The sequence below is a fragment of the Salvelinus namaycush genome, chromosome 16 (genome assembly GCF_016432855.1).
Source record: "Salvelinus namaycush isolate Seneca chromosome 16, SaNama_1.0, whole genome shotgun sequence".
NCBI lineage: Eukaryota > Metazoa > Chordata > Actinopteri > Salmoniformes > Salmonidae > Salvelinus > Salvelinus namaycush.
In genome coordinates, this window is record NC_052322.1 from 16,956,306 (window position 1) to 16,973,692 (window position 17,387).

Sequence of the window (17,387 nt, forward strand, 5' to 3'; positions counted from 1 at the left end):
GAGATCAATGAGAGTTTCGAATTGGGGCAACAGAAAAAATAATGGCTTATTTACTGCGTGAGATATAAGTAGGGCACGTGACATCCCGGCAACTCTTTAATATAACACTTATTATCGGAGTTGTAAGATGGCTATGCATATTCATGAGATGAGGCTAGTCGCGTAGCCTCTCTCTCAAATCAATTTAAAGGGCTTTATTGGCATAGGAAACATATGTTTACATTGCCAAAGCAAGTGAAATAGATTATAAACAATACAAAATTAAGATTAAAAAGTACACTCACAAGTTTCAAAGGAATAGACATTTCAAGTGTTATATTATGGCTATGTATAGCGTTCTCTCTCGCTCCCTCAACATTGAATACAGGCGGTTGACGTCAACAACCCTCATCGAATATTTAAAAAAAGGATTAGAATGATGACACGTATCCACCAGGATAGGCGAGAGTTAGACATCCTGCCGTGCCGCTTTGTGCACAACGACTCCCATGGTAAGGGCGGAGACATGTATCTTGTCAGTATATCCATAATCTTTGGTCAAATGTACCGCACGGCAACGTGATGACGCAATCTGTGTACACACTGCGTGAGTGGCAGCTTGTTTCCTGAGAATAGAACCCCCCCCCCAAGTCATCTAATCAAACATTTTCTGTGTATGCGGATTGATTCGGCAGCTAGAGTGAGACGTTTGCTCCTGCGTGAAGTTCGTAGTGGCAGCCACGTGTACATGAAATATAACCTAGCTAACAGTTTTGTTTTGCTCGTACGACGATGCATTCTCGCCATTGCTAGGTGGGTTAGCTAACTAGTTAGTGCCTTATCTCTTCAATTTCCTGCCATTTATTTTGAGCAGCGTTCCAGATTTTGTGTCGTTGGAGCTCAACACTAGGTAGGTCATCAAGCCTTGTCCTCTCATCGACTAACGTTGCCGGCTTGTTAGATATGCTGGGGTGTATTCATTAGTCGGATTCCTTTGCAAAACGTTTAGTTTGTTGTGAAATATTTTGCAACTGAAACCGTTTACTCCAAACGAAAACGAGAGTTTCTATTGGACAAATTCAGGTAGGACCCTCCCCGTTTCGTTCTTTTTGTTTCCTAGAGTAAAAGGTTTAGTTGTATTTATTTAACCAGGTACGTTGACCGAGAACACGTTCTCATTTACAGCAATGACCTGGGGAATAGTTACAGGGGATGAATGAGCCAATTGTAAGCTGGTGATGATTAGGTGACCATGATGGTATGAGGGACAGCTTGGGAATTTAGCCAGGACACCGGGGTTAACACCCCTACTCTTACGATAAGTGCCATGGGCTCTTTAGTGACCACAGAGAGTCAGGACACCTGTTTAACGCCCCATCTGAAAGACAGCACCCTACATAGGGCAGTGTCCCCAATCACTGCCCTGGGGCATTGGAATATATATATATATATTAAGACCAGAGGAAAGAGTGCCTCCTACTGGCCCTCCAACACCACTTCCAGCAGCATCTGGTCTCCCATCCAGGGACTGACCAGGACCAACCCTGCTTAGCTTCAGAAGCAAGCAGGGTGGTATGCTGCTGGATCGTATAATGTTTTGAAGCTATACAGAGCTGGTTACGATTCCAATTTCATCCTCCAGATGGCTAAACTCCAATGTACTGATAGAGGAAAGACCAATTTTCTTTGAAAAAATGTATAAGGAAGGTATCATGTTTAAGGCTGCAATATGTGACTTTTTGGGCAACCTGACCAAATTCACATAGACATGTGAGTTCTAGATGTCATTTTATTGAATGCAGTTCTGAGTGGTAGATGTGGTCTATGTGCACTATTTCTATGTTTCCCGTTAAGTTTAGTTTTTGCTTCTTACTTTTGGTTTTGTACACCAGCTGAAAATACAATATTTTTGGTTATTGAAAATACAATATTTTACATCAGTTTAGATGGTACAATGATTCGCTACACTTAACATTGCTTGTTTTGTCACAAACTGAAACTGTTACAATTTTAGCAACCAGGAAATGGTAGTGCGATTTCTGCACTTTGCACCTTTTTAATATAATGCAACTTTGGATTTTACCCCCATCTCAAAAGCAAATAGTTTAGACCATTTGGCATTTTAGAGAGCTTGGTCCTTGTAACGCTTATCAGTCTAATGATCTAATACACTTGTTCAACTTGAATAATAGAATATAAGTATCAATTTCTGAAGTTCTACATTTTCTGATCCACTCATGCAGGGTGGATTAGTGTTGCCTACACTATAAAATAAAGTGGTGTATTTAATGTGGTCCTTGGAGGCACACACTCACACACACACCAGATATCCCCAAAGCAATGCTATACCATTCTAACAGCCATGGTGCATTGTCAGGACACCTAATGGAGTTAACTCTCTTGGTACTGTCACGGACCGCAAAGACATGGAGTTGTGCGCATCAGACCCTGCAGGCTGCCCTTCAAATTCGCTACAACGTTATCCTCAATCCCCTGCGTATGCCAACACCTTGCATAGAGTTACAGCTAGCCTATATGTCGAATGTCCAGTGGCGACCCGTCATTTTTTGGGGGGTGCCTGTTTTACATGTTATTTTGGAATTAATACGTGTCACATATTAGTTTGCAGACAATGTATATATCTTTTTTAATTGAGTTAATAAATCTGCATATAAACTTGATCTCTCTTTTGCTTTCTTGAGTAAGGCAGCTCCAAAATGCAGGTGTTTCAGCCTAGCTCAGTGCCATCAGACTGTTAAATAGCCTTCACTAACACAGAGAGGCTGCTGCCTACATACAGACTCAAATCATTGGCCACTTTAATAAATGGATCATGAGTCACTTTAAATAATGCCACTTTAATAATGTTTACATATCTTACATTACTCATCTCACATGTGTATATACTGTATTTTATACTATCTATTGCATCTTGCCTATGCCGCTCGGTCATCGTGCATCCATATATTTATATGTACATATTCTTATTCCATCACTTTAGATTTGTGTGTATTAGGTAGTTGTTGTGGAATTGTTAGATAATACTGCACTGTCGGAACTAGAAGCACAAGCATTTCGCAACACTCGCATTAACATCTGCTAACTATGTGTATGTGACCGATAACATTTTATTTGGGGTTGGTAATGTTCTCTATTTGTGCTGTGATTGGCTCAGTGTTCTATCACTCATAGGGACACTACGTCACCGCCAAATGGTAGAGCTCGAAAATTCAAGCCCCTTGGGTGCTGCCACATTAGAAATGCCCATCCAAGAAAGCTCAAGGTCTTTGGCCACAAATAAAATGACGTCAAATCACGTTATATCTTCCGCAGCTTTGATTGGACTGATCATTCTTTCAAAATATTAGCTAGCAAGCTAGCAGTCATCATCATGAATCAAGTCGACAATCTACTGGCAAGTCCTTTTTAATTCTTGTCATATGACGAGAAATAATGAAGAGAAATTATAGATAAAACGTATCCGTGCTCATCGGCCATTGGACATAAACATTACACAACAAGTTGGAAATCGCAAATTTAACAATGAGTGGTTTGGAAGGAATCAGTGGCTAACTGCAAGCATTGCAAAGCAATCACTAGCCTGCTATTCAGTGGACTGGGTGTGTGGTCCCAGGTCTGGGTTTAAGGGTCTTTTTTTCCAAGCTTGAAAGGATAAACATTCTACATTGGTCATGGGGACAATCCAGCATTACTTCTGCCGCACTCAAAACATCTGGGAAATCTGATTTTAATGAGTTCAAGATAGAGGTCGACCGATTATGATTTTTCAACGCCGATACCGATTATTGGAGGACCAAAAAAAGCCGATACCGATTAATCGGCCAATTTTATTTATTTGTAATAATGACAATTACAACAATACTGAACGAACACTTATTTTAACTTAATATAATACATCAATAAAATCAATTTAGTCTCAAATAAATAATGAAACATGTTCAATTTGGTTTAAATAATGCAACAACAAAGTGTTGGAGAAGAAAGTAAAAGTGCAATATGTGCCATGTAAAAAAGATACGGTTTTAGTTCCTTGCTCAGAACATGAGAACATATGAAAGCTGGTGGTTCCTTTTTAACACGAGTCTTCAATATTCCCAGGTAAGAAGTTTTAGGTTGTAGTTATTATAGGACTATTTCTCTCTATACCGTTTGTATTTCATATACCTTTGACTATTGGATGTTCTGATAGGTACTTTAGTATTGCCAGCCTAATCTCGGGAGTTGATAGGCTTGAAGTCATAAACAGCGCAATGCTTGAAGCACAGTGAAGAGCTGCTTGCAAATGCACGAAAGTGCTGTTTGAATGAATGCTTACGAGCCTGCTGCTGCCTACCACCGCTCAGTCAGACTGCTCTATCAAATCATAGACTTAATTATAATATAATAACACACAGAAATAAGAGCCTTAGGTCATTAATATGGTCAAATCCGGAAACTATCATTTCAAAAACAAAACGTTTATTCTTTCAGTGAAATACGGAACCGTTCTGTATTTTATCCAAAGGGTGGCATCCATAAGTCTAAATATTGCTGTTTCATTGCACAACCTTCAATGTTATGTCATAATTATGTAAAATTCTGGCAAATTAATTACGGTCTTTGTTAGGAAGAAATGGTCTTCACACAGTTCGCAACGAGCCCAAACTGCTGCATATACCCTGACTCTGCTGCTTGCACAGAACACAAAAAAAGTGACACAATTTCCCTAGTTAAAAGAAATGCACGTTAGCAGGCAATATTAACTAAATATGCAAGTTTAAAAATATATACTTGTGTATTGATTTTAAGAAAGGCATTGATGTTTATGGTTAGGTACACATTGGTGCAACGACAGCGCTTTTTTTTCGCAAATGCTCTTGTTAAATCACCCGTTTGGCGAAAGAGGCTGTGATTCAATGACAAATTAACAGGCACGACATCGATTATATGCAACACAGGACAAGCTAGATGAACTAGTAATATCATCAACCGTGTGTGGTTAACTAGTGATTGTTAAGATTTATTGTTTTTTATAAGATAAGTTTAATGCTAGCTAGCACCTTACCTTGGCTCCTTGCTGCACTTGCATAACAGGTAGTCAGCCTGCCACGCAGTCTCCTCGTGGAGTGCAATGTAATCGGCCATAATCGGTGTCCAAAAATGCAGATTACCGATTGTTATGAAAACTTGAAATCGGGCCTAATTAATCGGCCATTCCGATTAATCGGTCGACCTCTAGTTCAAGACAACTGGGTACTGGGAAAATACATTTTGAACAGTCATCCAACTCGGAATTTCTCTTTCTAGAGCTACGACTTGAAGATCACTGTTGTCTTGAAAGCACCATAAATCCAGAGAATGACAAAGTTTGATGACAAAATTTTCCCACGAAGGACCGCCGCACCACCTTCCTGTTCAAGTGAGCAGAGCACAACAAGGAAGAGTCCAAAAATGTATTGTATGCTGCTGCATAAATTATGTAATATGCCAGGGAGATATGTATACTGTAGCTAAGAAGGTAATACTAAGTGAATGTTGTGTAGTAAGCTTTTAGTAGCCCATGTGCGCCTCCCTAATAATTTGGTCCCATTTCACCTCCAAATTTCACCTACTGTTCTGACTTGGTGGTGCACATGTAGCCTATAGCCTGTTTTAGAGAGATGTAATCATCGAATATTGGAAGAGCTTTCTTTGTCTGCTTATATGCCCCCTTTATTTATCATATGGTTCTGACTTGGTGTACAGTGAGAATACTGTAAGAACGGCCCATGTTTTGAATTCTGTTGCTGTACATTTCAAAAGTGCTGAACAAATATTGACTACGTCCATCCTAGCTCGCTCATTAATGTCTTGAAATTACGGATTGCCTTTTATCCACTTATCGTCCCTTTATGCCATAGTTTGTACATCTCAATTGTCAGTAGAAACCACATTTGTTTAAGAAAGTCAGCCATATCAGCAATTTTTTTTTTAAAGGCAGTAAATGAGGCAGAATTAACTATTTCGCTCCATGACGGGACTCCCATAATAGCCAGGTGTAGCGGTGGTAAGGTGTCAGGACTGCTGTTAGGGCAGCTTTATGTAGGCCTTAACAGTTTGTGGGCACTGTTTGCCACCGTTATAGTGCAATTCATGTATTGTGTTGTGTAGTGGGTTTGCTGGCCTGCATCTTAAGACATTTTTTTTTGCCCCACCAAGATTTACATGCTAAAATCGCCACTGTGAATGTCGAAACCCAAGGTTAACTTACAAATCAGTGTGTAATGGCATGGTGCTTTATGTACACTTCCAATGAAGTAGCCTCATAGGCCTAGGCTTATTATCTTGTGAATGTAGGCTAATGCACGGCTTGCGTGTCCCTGTCGGGCTCACGGGCTTCCCCCGAACACCTGTGATGGATGTGGCGTGGGGTCGGTTAAAGCGCTATCTTGAGACAGCAATTTTAAGGTCGATTATTATAACCTATTACAGGTCTAGATTAGACACTAGCCTCTATGTTGAACAAGTAACCGTTAGCAGTATAGCAGAAACAAATGCATAACGATGCCCCTGTTTTGGGATAATCTATGCATCCTTCATTCCTCCCATCCTTGAAGACATCACCGACGGATGTGTGAAAGGAGATTTTACACTAGGCAACCAAGTCATGTCAGTTTAGTGAAAATGTCTATAGCCTATGATCATTGATCTAATATCAAATCAAAGTTTATTTGTCTCGTGAAATGCTTACTTACAGGCTCTAACCAATAGTGCAAAAAAGGTGTTAGGTGAACAATGTGACGCCTGTTATATGTGCACAGTGGAGATTTTAGCTTGTAAATCTTGGAGGGGCAAACTCAACATATTTATGTTTTATGCATGCCAGCAAACCCACAACACTAAACAATACATTAATTGCACTATAACGGTGACAAACGGTGCCCATAAACTGTTAGGGCCTACATAAAGCTGTCCCAACAGCAGAGCTTTCTTTTCAGCACCATGGAGTGAATCCTTACCACTGCTACACCTGGCTATCAGCGGAGCTTTGTCAGGCAGCAAACCAGTTCATTCAACCTCATTTACTGTGTTTTTAAAAAAGATAGCTAATATGGCTGACTTGCCTCAACAAATGTGGAGTCTACTGACAATTGAGATGTACAAACTATAGCACAAGGGAACGATGAGCGGATAAGAGGCAAATCCGTCATTTCGATTAAGACATCTTAATTTTTTAAAATTTTACCTTTATTTAGCTAGGCAAGTCAGTTAAAGAACAAATTCTTATTTTCAATAACGGCCTAGGAACAGCTGGTTAATTGACTTGTTCAGGGGAAGAACGACACATTTGTACCTTGTCTGCTCGGCGATTTGAACTTGCAACCTTTCAGTTACTAGTCCAACGCTCTAACCACTAGGCTACGCTGACGAGTGAGCTAAGATGGACGTAGTCTATATAACTAACTGGATTGTCATTTCTCTTTGCTTATTTGAGCTATTCTTGCCATATAATGGACTTGGTCTATCTTCTGTATAACACCCCTACCGTGTCACAAAACAACTGATCGCTGCAGAATGCTGTGGTAGCCATGCTGGATAAGTGTGCCTTGAATTATAAATAAATCACGACAGTGTCACCAGCAAAGCACCATCACACCACCTCTATGCTTCACGTTGGGAACCACACATGCAGAGATCATCTGTTTACCTACTCTGCATCTCACAAAGACAGGCAGTTGGAACAAAAAATCTCAAATTGATGAAATTAGCCTGTTCATGTAAAAATGGCCAAATACACCGTTTACACTAAAACTACCAAAACTAGTTATTATGGTGAACCTGAAAAAATAGACTCTGAATGATTTGAAAACCCCAATCAGCAGTTGGATGCGAGTTGTGTGTCTCCTCCGGTAAAACACCAGCGCATTTGGTAACAATGAACCAGCTAATTACATTGGCTTTCACTCAACTAATAAAGCCTATGCTTTACTAATGAAGCCTACGCAAAGCTATACATGGCAAAGGCCATTTTACAAGCATATGAATGATGAAGGTGAATATCCTATAATATGGATAGATAGGCCTTGTAGACTAAACTCCACTCCATGGTGAAGGAAGTTAACCAAAGGCATACAGCCAAGACCAGGCTTTGTGGAATCTAGCTCCGACTACATCGGTTCGCCCAAGGTCAATACTTTAAAAAAAATTATGAAATGCCAACCGTGTACCTATATTTGTCCTCTGTAGTTGCGTGCTTTTCTTTGCTGAAATCCGTACTTTTTCAATAAATGTTAATAAAATACACTCACTGACTGTTTGCTCGTTGCTGTTGCTCGGTAGTGGTATTTAAAATAACAAGGTGGGCGTTTTCATGATTCACATTATTTAAATATTGGTCTTCTGCAAATCGACGTAGTCGGAGCTAGATTCCACAAAGCCTGGTGTCGGCTCCAGCCTTTGGTGAAGTTCATCAGAAACTTCCTTCACCATGAAGTGGAGTTTAGTCCGCTAGGATAGCCCTACCTCTCGTTGACACGAGCAGCTGTGTCTCCCGCACTGTTATCTGACAGTCGTAGTCATTTACATGCATAAAAGTTCAATAGGCAATGAGCTGGACGCATCAATTCAGACACAACAGAGAAGGTATTTTCGGAATAAAACCATAAGTAAAAAAACATTACTGAATGGTTATTCTTAACGGTTTAATCGGTTTTCTGACCGACGCTTGCTTAATTTGGATCAGTTTGGGCTCCCTCGGACTGATGCTCTCGTATCTTAGGCACCGGTCCCCGGTTTAAATGTTTATCGGTGAACGTTACATCCCTAATGTGCATCTTTCCCTTTCAAGAAGATTTGATATGTATCTAGATATATGGGGTCCATATGTCACATAAACACATTTTCCATTCAAAATGTAAATAGCTGCTGATGGAGCTCATGAGCTGGGCCTCTCTGAGCTGGATGTGTGTGTGTGTGTGTGTGTGTGTGTGTGTGTGTGTGTGTGTGTGTGTGTGTGTGTGTGTGTGTGTGTGTGTGTGTGTGCACAAATAATGTATGTGTCTATGGTATACGGAGGCACCTGAGCTGAATCATAAGGGAAACTAGGCAATTACCCCCCCCCCCCCCCCACACACACATATTTGATCTAAAATCAGCATCACCCATTAATGAATTATTATAGCTAGTAATGATCAATATTTATCTTTAAAAAATTAGCTATGACATAGCCAATGAATAGGCACAACTTTTGATTTCACCTCAGTCTCATAATCAAATGGTTTAAACCGTTTGGAAGTTTTGATGGACTCCAAGTGAGCTCCTCTTCTTCTCCCACTTCGACCATGCCGTGCTGGTGGCAAAAAGTATTGCTGTCCTTGTTATGACTAGCTAGCCAAGAACAACACTATTATAGTCAGTGATGAGGCTATCCACCTTACCCAGTGTTGTTGTTTTAGACAGGTGTGTTCATCAGTCCGTGAGCAAGCAGGGACACTGTACTTGGAAGAAGCCATGGTTAACTACTGGAGAACGGCTTGGTGCAGACACCTTCTGGCTGTGTCCATGGCCCTGTTCTGCCTGCTCCACAACATCATGGATGTCCATGCCCGACCAGCTAACATGTCATCCCTGAAGGACAAGAACAACCCCACCAGTAAAGAGGAGAATGAGATCCTTCCCCCAGACCATCTGAACGGGATGAAGCTGGAGATGGATGGTCACATCAACAAGGACTTCCATCAGGAGGTGTTCCTGGGTAAGGAGATGGAGGAGTTTGAAGAGGACTCTGAGCCCAGGCGAAACAGGAACAAGCTCATTGACATCTTCAGCAAGTAAGTGGGGATGACTGGCTTTCAATTTCTTGACTCATGAGTCGTATACATACCCTCTGTGTTGAGTACATCCACCAAATGTTTCCAGTTTTAGCTTTGTAGAGTGTCTGCGTTGTATTTCTATCATTTTGTGTGGGCCAAATTGTGAAATGGTGTGTAGATGCAAGGTTGTAATTACGATAAATCCACATTTCTTAGTTGGGAGTTTGGATCATGTCTATGTAGCCTATACCCATCCAGTTAATGTGTACACCGTTCATGGTCCGGTTCCTATTTTAAAGAATAGGGGGCATGAACAAATGAGGCTAGATTATCTTTTATGATAAACAAAGCAGTGTTCCTGAGAATGGAGACGTGAGTGCATCGAATAGGTCAACCACAGCAGTCTAAGTAAATATCTGGCCTTATCCACCCCATACTGGGTAAGCTAGGTGTCAAGTAGTAAAAGCTAGGAGTCTGATTTTATAAATACCGTTGAAGTGAAACAGTCCAGATATTTTAGTCCTACTTGTCACCCTTGCCAAATGTCAAGGTTCCTTGACAAATCCTCACTACCGTTATATTATTTTGACCCTATATGGCAAAGGAATGACTGTGTTGGAAAAGCATGAAAGCTGAAACATTTTAAAAGCATATTTTGAGCTAAGGTTGCATCTTACTTAGTTAGAAAACTATCCAAAATAATCTGGGTTTATGGCTGAAGCAGATATATGATAGTGGATTTGAATAAACTACTTGAACTTGATATTCCATTTGAGTGTTTGTTTGAAAATGCTGACTAAGTCGCTGTGGATAAGAGCGTCTTCTAGCTAAATGACCTACATGTAAAACTGTAGATCGACAAGGTCTTAACACTAGCCCCCCCCCCCCCCTCTTCGTCTTCAGGGTGGACTTTAATAAAGATAAGAGCGTCAGTGCCAAGGAGATGCAGCGCTGGATCGTGGAGAAGACAGAGGAACACTTCCAGGAGGCTGTGAGAGAGAACAAGATGAGCTTCCATGCTGTGGACCCAGATGGAGATGGTAAGCGAGAGGACAGTCATATCTGGATGAAAACAGACTGAAACAAGCAGGGACTACCTCGACTTGTCCAACAATAACCAATATTTTTCATTTTCTGTAGCTGTGGACTAATGAATACAACCCTGATGCATATCCATGATGGTGACCTATTCATTGAGAGCAATGCGTTTGTTACCGACACTGATGTCCTACTGTTAGGCCTCAGACCTGAAATGTGTGGGCCACAATACATCTCAGACCTGAAATGTGTGGGCCACAATACATCTCAGACCTGAACTGTGTGGGCCACAATACATCCCAGACCTGAAATGTGTGGGCCACAATATATCTCAGACCTGATGACAATACAGCACTGTTTACCAAAACTGCCTCAAAATCCTTCCTAAACGGTCTAGCCCCAATCCCTAAACCGTTATATTCTCTTCATAGGCCATGTGACATGGGATGAATACCGGGTAAAGTTTCTGGCCAGCAAAGGATTCAACAAGAAGGAAATGGCTGACAAGATAAAGAACAGTGAAGAACTGAAGGTAGATGAGGAGAGTAAGTTCATCCACAGTAATACAACCTGCACAACACTATTTTGGTTGTAGTCCGTGCATTTCTACTGATTAATCAGGAATTCTGGCTTTTCTGACTATCCTCTTTTCATACTATCATTGAAACTGACCTACCCCAAACCAATATCATTTTTTCCCCCCTAAGTTTTCCTGATCACATCCCCGATAGTAGCCTATTGCCCCTAGCTCTGCCAGTAATGCTTGTACTTACTGTCTCTTTGCAGCCCAGGAGGTGCTGGAGAGTCTGAAGGACCGCTGGTTCCAGGCTGATAACCCCCCAGCTGACCAGCTGCTGAACGAGGAAGAGTTCCTCTCCTTCCTGCACCCGGAGCACAGCAAAGGAATGCTCAAATACATGGTCAAGGAGATTGTTCGCGACCTAGGTACGGTCTTCTCTACTCGCTCACATTTAGTTTTGATTTGAATTCAGTTTATTGTTTCTATGTATCATGCTATACGTTTTAGTATAAGTGATAGTTAGAGTATGAAAACGGGAATGAATTAAAGGTGGAAGACAAACATGCAGATGAATACATAACTTGTGGATGACCATGATCAATCATGAAAAGTGTTACTATAAAGCTATCTGAGTGTGATGTGTATTTTGTGTTGTTTTTACAGACCAGGACAGTGACAAGAAGCTGACTCTTTCAGAGTTCATCTCCCTTCCAATGGGCACTGTGGAGAACCAGCAGGCTCAGGACATCGATGATGACTGGGTACGAGAGAGGAAGAAGGAGTTTGAGGAGGTCATCGATGGCAACCATGACGGCATCGTAACCATGGAGGAACTACAGGTGGGTGCCGTGTGTGCTGGTTATACTGCAGGACCTGATGGCATGGTCTTTTCTAATAAAAAAGGGGTTTGGGTGGGCGTGGCTACATTTTACAGAACCCGCACCATCTTGGCGCTGTAGAATCTTTTTATACACTTTTTTTCTCATTTTTTTTCTGCAGTTCTACACATTTTTCCATGGAGCTGAGAGAAACTTTAGCAACTTTTGCAGTTTTAAAAGCAAATTTCCCACAAACAACACATTGCCTCCCATTCTATGCATTTTGCCATGGCTACTGCTGTGTTTTTTTAAATAACAAATAAATACTACTAAATTCATTGTTTTTGGAAATCTCAATTCTCCCTCACTGTGTAGTTCATATTTTGGTGCTTGTTAGTTCTCAAAGATATTATAAAAAAATAGATATGTATATAGCTCCATTATCCATACTTTGTATATGATTTTAGTAGTTTAAGTTTACACAAAGTGTTTTTCCATCCCGAAAATGTATTAAACATTTTTTTACACTGTTTCCTTCTTCCCCCGTCTTTCCCCCGTGCTCTCTCTGCTCTCCAGGAGTACATGGACCCGATGAATGAGTACAACGCGCTGAACGAGGCTAAGCAGATGATTGCTGTGGCCGACGAGAACCAGAACCACAACTTGGAACTGGAGGAGATTCTCAAGTACAGTGAATACTTCACTGGCAGCAAGCTCATGGACTATGCCCGGAATGTTCACGAGGAGTTCTAAGATCTAAAGACAAACTGTCTTACAAAATCCTTCCCTTTCCCTTCTAATGGGGGCATCCTGGTAAGTCTGCTCTAACGACAGGTCTGTCTTAAAAAAAAGCTTAATGTTGGGATGTTTTAGTGTGCGATTGTGTTTAAATCCTAGTCCCAGCCGACTGACCCGCCCTGGCCTCCTCTACTGACTCTTAAAGTAAGGCCTAAAACATCCTTCATTTCTGGACTGTCTGCCTCTTCTAAACATCCCATCAGAATTAACCATAGCCGAGGTCTGCCTTCTGTCTACAGTGGTACTCAAGTTGCATTGTCTTACCTATATGTATTGGTCTTTTTCAGTGCATTCTAGACACTACGTCACCTTCATGGTTCATTTGTGTGGATGCTATATTGTGAAATGTATGTATATGAGGGATTCAAACAAGATTCCTTTTTTTTTTTCATCCCCTCTATTGAAGTAGTCTAAGTTGAGGAGGATTACACAATCAAACCTATTATTTGTAGCAGGGTCTCTAATTTTACTCCAAACATGTTGATTTTAAACTCGCACAACAATGGTAAATCCAAATAAAGAAGGTATTTACTTCACGTATTTTCATTGCCATTTCAAAATGAGTTATAGCCTACGTACGTACCACAATGTTGCTTGGGAGTAACTGGTCTTTACGAAGTTAGCAATCATGTTGATGATTGAGCTGAACCACAGTAACCATTCTCCATACTCACTGACTCCATAATGTGCTTGCTGCCCTTGTGAACAGTTATTTTACATTTTTCTATTTGGTAATGGGAGTACTAAGGGTTACACTGGTACATTTTTAATAGGTGTTTATGATTCTCTGTCCTGTTCTTTACAACTAGTGCTTATGTGTGATAATTATGTTTTAACTCCCTGCTGCAATAGGTCATATTTTTTTCCATACATTTGTTTGCTTTTGTATCTATAATTCCAAATGGGATTGTGCATTTAAGCATCTCCAAAATGCTAGAGTCAATTGTCAACATCTCAGTTTAATGTTTGAAACTGGTGTAAGAAATTAACTTATTTATTTATTTGTTGTTGGTCTGCATTTTTGTTTTTGTTTTCTCTTAAAGCAATTATATAAATCTGTAAAAATAATATTCAGTATTTCCCCTGTGTTGTACTTTGTTGTTCAATACTTGTGTTTTATTCAGGTTATGCTAATTACATATTTTCCATACATTTCTGATGAATATGACTTAATTGTCATTAAGAAATCCCATATTACCCCTTGTCATGCTTTGCCAAAGCTCTATAATATATGTATAATATGCATTCATCAATTGTTTTCCTGCTTCAAGGACAATATCCTGTGGAAATATCAGTAATTTGGATCCCTCTAAGCTCCTGTCATCTCATTGAATTTATTAAAGAAAGAGCTCATACTATCAGAATGTGACAAAGCTTTATACATTGTATTCCCGATTTACTTGTAAATCAATAAATATTTCTCATCAATCTCTGACCATACTTTGTACCCTAATGTGTTATGCATCCATAAATGTTTCATCATTTTAGCACACTAACATGATGGCCAATAGTTTTCCACTAGGCTTTTTAAATTGTACTTTTTAGAGCTTGCCATGAGTGGAGCTTGCCAGAAAACAGGCAATTCATGTCCCTCATTCTGTTTTTATTTGTAGTAGTTGCTATGAGACCATTGTTATTTTCTGACTCAAAATTCTGTGAACCGCATTGGCTTTCTACAGCCACCCACAGAAATAGTCAAAACAATAACATTAGGCCTTGAATTATCAATTATCTTATTTATGACCAAATATTATTAGTAGATTATAAACATGTCTGTAAATTTGTCAGACTATTTCAAAAGCTATTTTGGCGAGAACCTTCGAGACCAGCTATTGTGAGTAAAAATATGACATTTAACCTTGACGTTTAAGGAACTTTTTGTCCTAAAATGTTAGCAGCTTCTATCTGTTCCATTAATGTATTACTTTCCTCTCCCTACCCAAACACAACATTATCAGTAGCAGAAGGCTCATGGTTTATGTTAAGAAGAAATAAGATAGTCAATCCCCACTGACCATTTTGACAGGAAGGCCACGTCCGCAGCAGATGAGATGCTGGCCCCTTCCTCCCGTCTCCTGCAGAAGAGACGGGAGGCCATGGAGGTCAACAATGCTATGACGCTGCAAAGAGAGGTGAAATACATATGTATTTTTTTAATTGTCTCATTGTACCTCAAACCAACAATTCCTGGCAATAAAATTATATGACGAATTAGTACAATCCTCTTAGTCAAGTCTCCACACAATCCTCCTGTATGATATGGTCTCACTTTACATTCTGTTTGGGTTTCAGGATTTTGAGTCAACTCTCAGAGCCCTGAGAATCCGCAAGGATGAGCTCATAGAGAAGGAGGGCCAGATGAAGGAATATCTGCAGAAATTTGACAACTTTCTGAAGGTACCGTCATAGCTTCTGAACATCACTTCTTAGACTAAACTATTGACCCCGTCCTGTAGTCTGCCCATCAGTCAGACTTTGAGATGAATTGCTCATGCTCTTCCGTGACCTCATTTCAGGAGAACGAAGTGAAACGATGTCGAGCTGTTAGGAAGGCCGGCCGAGAGAGGGAACTGACCAATCAGAAGCAGGTGGACCTGCTCACTCTCCAGGAGGAGACGAAAGCTCTCGTCAAAGAGAGGGACCGTCTGGAGAAACGAGTGCAGAAGAATGCCATATATCCCCATTACCTTGATAAAGTGGTACAGGCCAGTGAACAGGTAGGTCATAGTGAGGATTAGAACTCTGAGGTAGTGTGTGATTTGACTGGCCTTCACAGACAAACCAATCCCTAGCCACTTGTATCTGACCAGATTGGATAGCTCTAAGCAATATATTGGTGGCGTCATCTTGCTGACACCTGTCCCATCCTCTTAGGTCTACACAAGAGCCTAAACCGTAGGGGTTAGGGGTTGATTTGGAATTCCTATTGTGCATCTCAGTTTCAGGAGGCCAGACAGGTGATGTCTCGCTACGACACGTTGATGCTGACCCGGGAGGACCTGGTGCGGACCACCCAGCAGAACCAGGACAGCACGGAGAACGCCCGAGCCCAGCTAGCCCGCTTCACAGAGCAGAGCAATGACACCCTGCTGCACTACAACAACACTCTGGCCCAGCTACAGAGCCAGCTGGACAAGGCCCGCGCTGAGGGCATGATCTGGGTGAGACATGAGATGATCACGCTCCCTATGGGTATTTTACAGTGATTGATCTCTGAGGGACAGTTTCCCAGACACAGCTTAATAAAGCTAGTCCTGGACCTCCCATGTTCAGTTTGTGTTCGGGACACCAGCCCTGAGTGTCCTCAAAGGGAACTAAGAGTCTGATCAAAGGATGACCATTTCTCTCTTGATATACAGGAATCGAGATGGGCCCACATTCAGAACACAGCTGCAAAGAAGACACTGCTGTTGGGCACAATCAAGATGGCCACTCTTAATCTGTACCAGTGTGTGTGCAAGAGAGCGAAAGACACTGGAGAATCACCTATTTCCCCAGAGGACACTGTTAAGCAGCTGGAGAAGGTACTTTAGGGTACTGTTAACTCACGACTCATTATTACTCATGAACTCACAGCACATAGTGCATCATAGGGCATAAATCATAGGGGGGTGGAAATGATTAGCATCCTGATATGTGACCATTGTGCTCTGATGCATAATTTACCGGTCTCTGATCACAGGGATTTCTTTCATCTGCCAGAATATATAGCGGATATCATATATTGACTAGACATTTGCATAAATTGTGAATCCTCTATTACTCATTCATCAACTCTGTCAGGTATTCAGAGGGCATTTCCACTAGACCAGCGTGTTCATATAACTAATATGACTTATTTTGACAGATCCAGACCTTCCTAGCCGATCTGATCTGCATTTGGGAGGAGGTGAACAAGTCGGATCAGCCAGGGCCAACCGGACACAAATAGATGATCCGCGTCAATCAATATAGCTGTTTTGTATGAAAGTTTAGATTCTATACTATATTGTCATTGCCCTTTGCTTGTCAACAAAAAGCATTATTGCACTGATCAGATCAAAAATAAAGATCTTTTGAGACACGGATAGTGTATTTTGGGGGGGGGGGGGGGGGGGGATTTGGGATTGACCAGTTGGCAATAATAAAATATCCATCTAAATATATTGATTAAAGTGTGTTCCATGTAGCACTTCACATAGTAAGATTGTATGAACGACCATGTCACAAACCATTCACTCTTATATCCAACAGCTATTCATATACTCATGTATCATCATTGGATTCAACACAATTCAAGGTTGACTGAATATCAACATTTGCAATGCGGTCTAATGGACTGGGGTTACTTAGTGTGAGATACCCAGTCGGATTTCTACTTTACACAACAAGTTCACATACACCATCATTCCACATGACAAGATCCTAATTATCAACAACACTATTGACTTATAAGGCCTAGAC

The 17,387-nt window shown here is 40.8% G+C and overlaps 2 protein-coding genes across 3 annotated transcripts; both read left to right on the forward strand.

The window, feature by feature from the left end:
• The first annotated feature begins 591 nt into the window (after positions 1-591).
• LOC120061087 (45 kDa calcium-binding protein-like) lies at positions 592-14,379 on the forward strand. Of its 2 annotated transcripts, none has more exons than XM_039010618.1 (7): positions 592-889; positions 9,414-9,788; positions 10,674-10,810; positions 11,240-11,353; positions 11,595-11,753; positions 11,992-12,167; positions 12,723-14,379. In XM_039010618.1, exons 2-7 carry the CDS (start codon positions 9,469-9,471, stop codon positions 12,897-12,899), a joined length of 1,083 nt encoding a protein of 360 aa, XP_038866546.1. In that variant the 5' UTR covers positions 592-889; positions 9,414-9,468; the 3' UTR covers positions 12,900-14,379. The 2 variants fall into 2 exon arrangements, with proteins under 2 accessions (XP_038866546.1, XP_038866545.1); XM_039010617.1 differs by having other exon boundaries at positions 592-792.
• Positions 14,380-14,454: 75 nt separating this feature from the next.
• cfap73 (cilia and flagella associated protein 73) lies at positions 14,455-17,010 on the forward strand. The gene is made up of 5 exons (XM_039010619.1): positions 14,455-15,341; positions 15,461-15,661; positions 15,884-16,105; positions 16,304-16,468; positions 16,792-17,010. Exons 1-5 carry the CDS (start codon positions 15,204-15,206, stop codon positions 16,873-16,875), a joined length of 810 nt encoding a protein of 269 aa, XP_038866547.1. The 5' UTR covers positions 14,455-15,203; the 3' UTR covers positions 16,876-17,010.
• Positions 17,011-17,387: the final 377 nt, after the last annotated feature.

Bases quoted from the DNA above. Each gene is read 5' to 3' on its own strand.
- cfap73 (XM_039010619.1), top strand. From the start codon at position 15,204: ATGGTCTCACTTTACATTCTGTTTGGGTTTCAGGATTTTGAGTCAACT. The intron at 15,662-15,883 runs GTAGGTCATAGT...TGTGCATCTCAG, and splicing joins TGGTACAGGCCAGTGAACAG to TTTCAGGAGGCCAGACAGGT. The intron at 16,469-16,791 runs GTACTTTAGGGT...TTATTTTGACAG, and splicing joins CTGTTAAGCAGCTGGAGAAG to ATCCAGACCTTCCTAGCCGA.
- LOC120061087 (XM_039010617.1), top strand. From the start codon at position 656: ATGCGGATTGATTCGGCAGCTAGAGTGAGACGTTTGCTCCTGCGTGAA. The intron at 9,789-10,673 runs GTAAGTGGGGAT...CTTCGTCTTCAG, and splicing joins CTCATTGACATCTTCAGCAA to GGTGGACTTTAATAAAGATA. The intron at 12,168-12,722 runs GTGGGTGCCGTG...TCTGCTCTCCAG, and splicing joins TAACCATGGAGGAACTACAG to GAGTACATGGACCCGATGAA.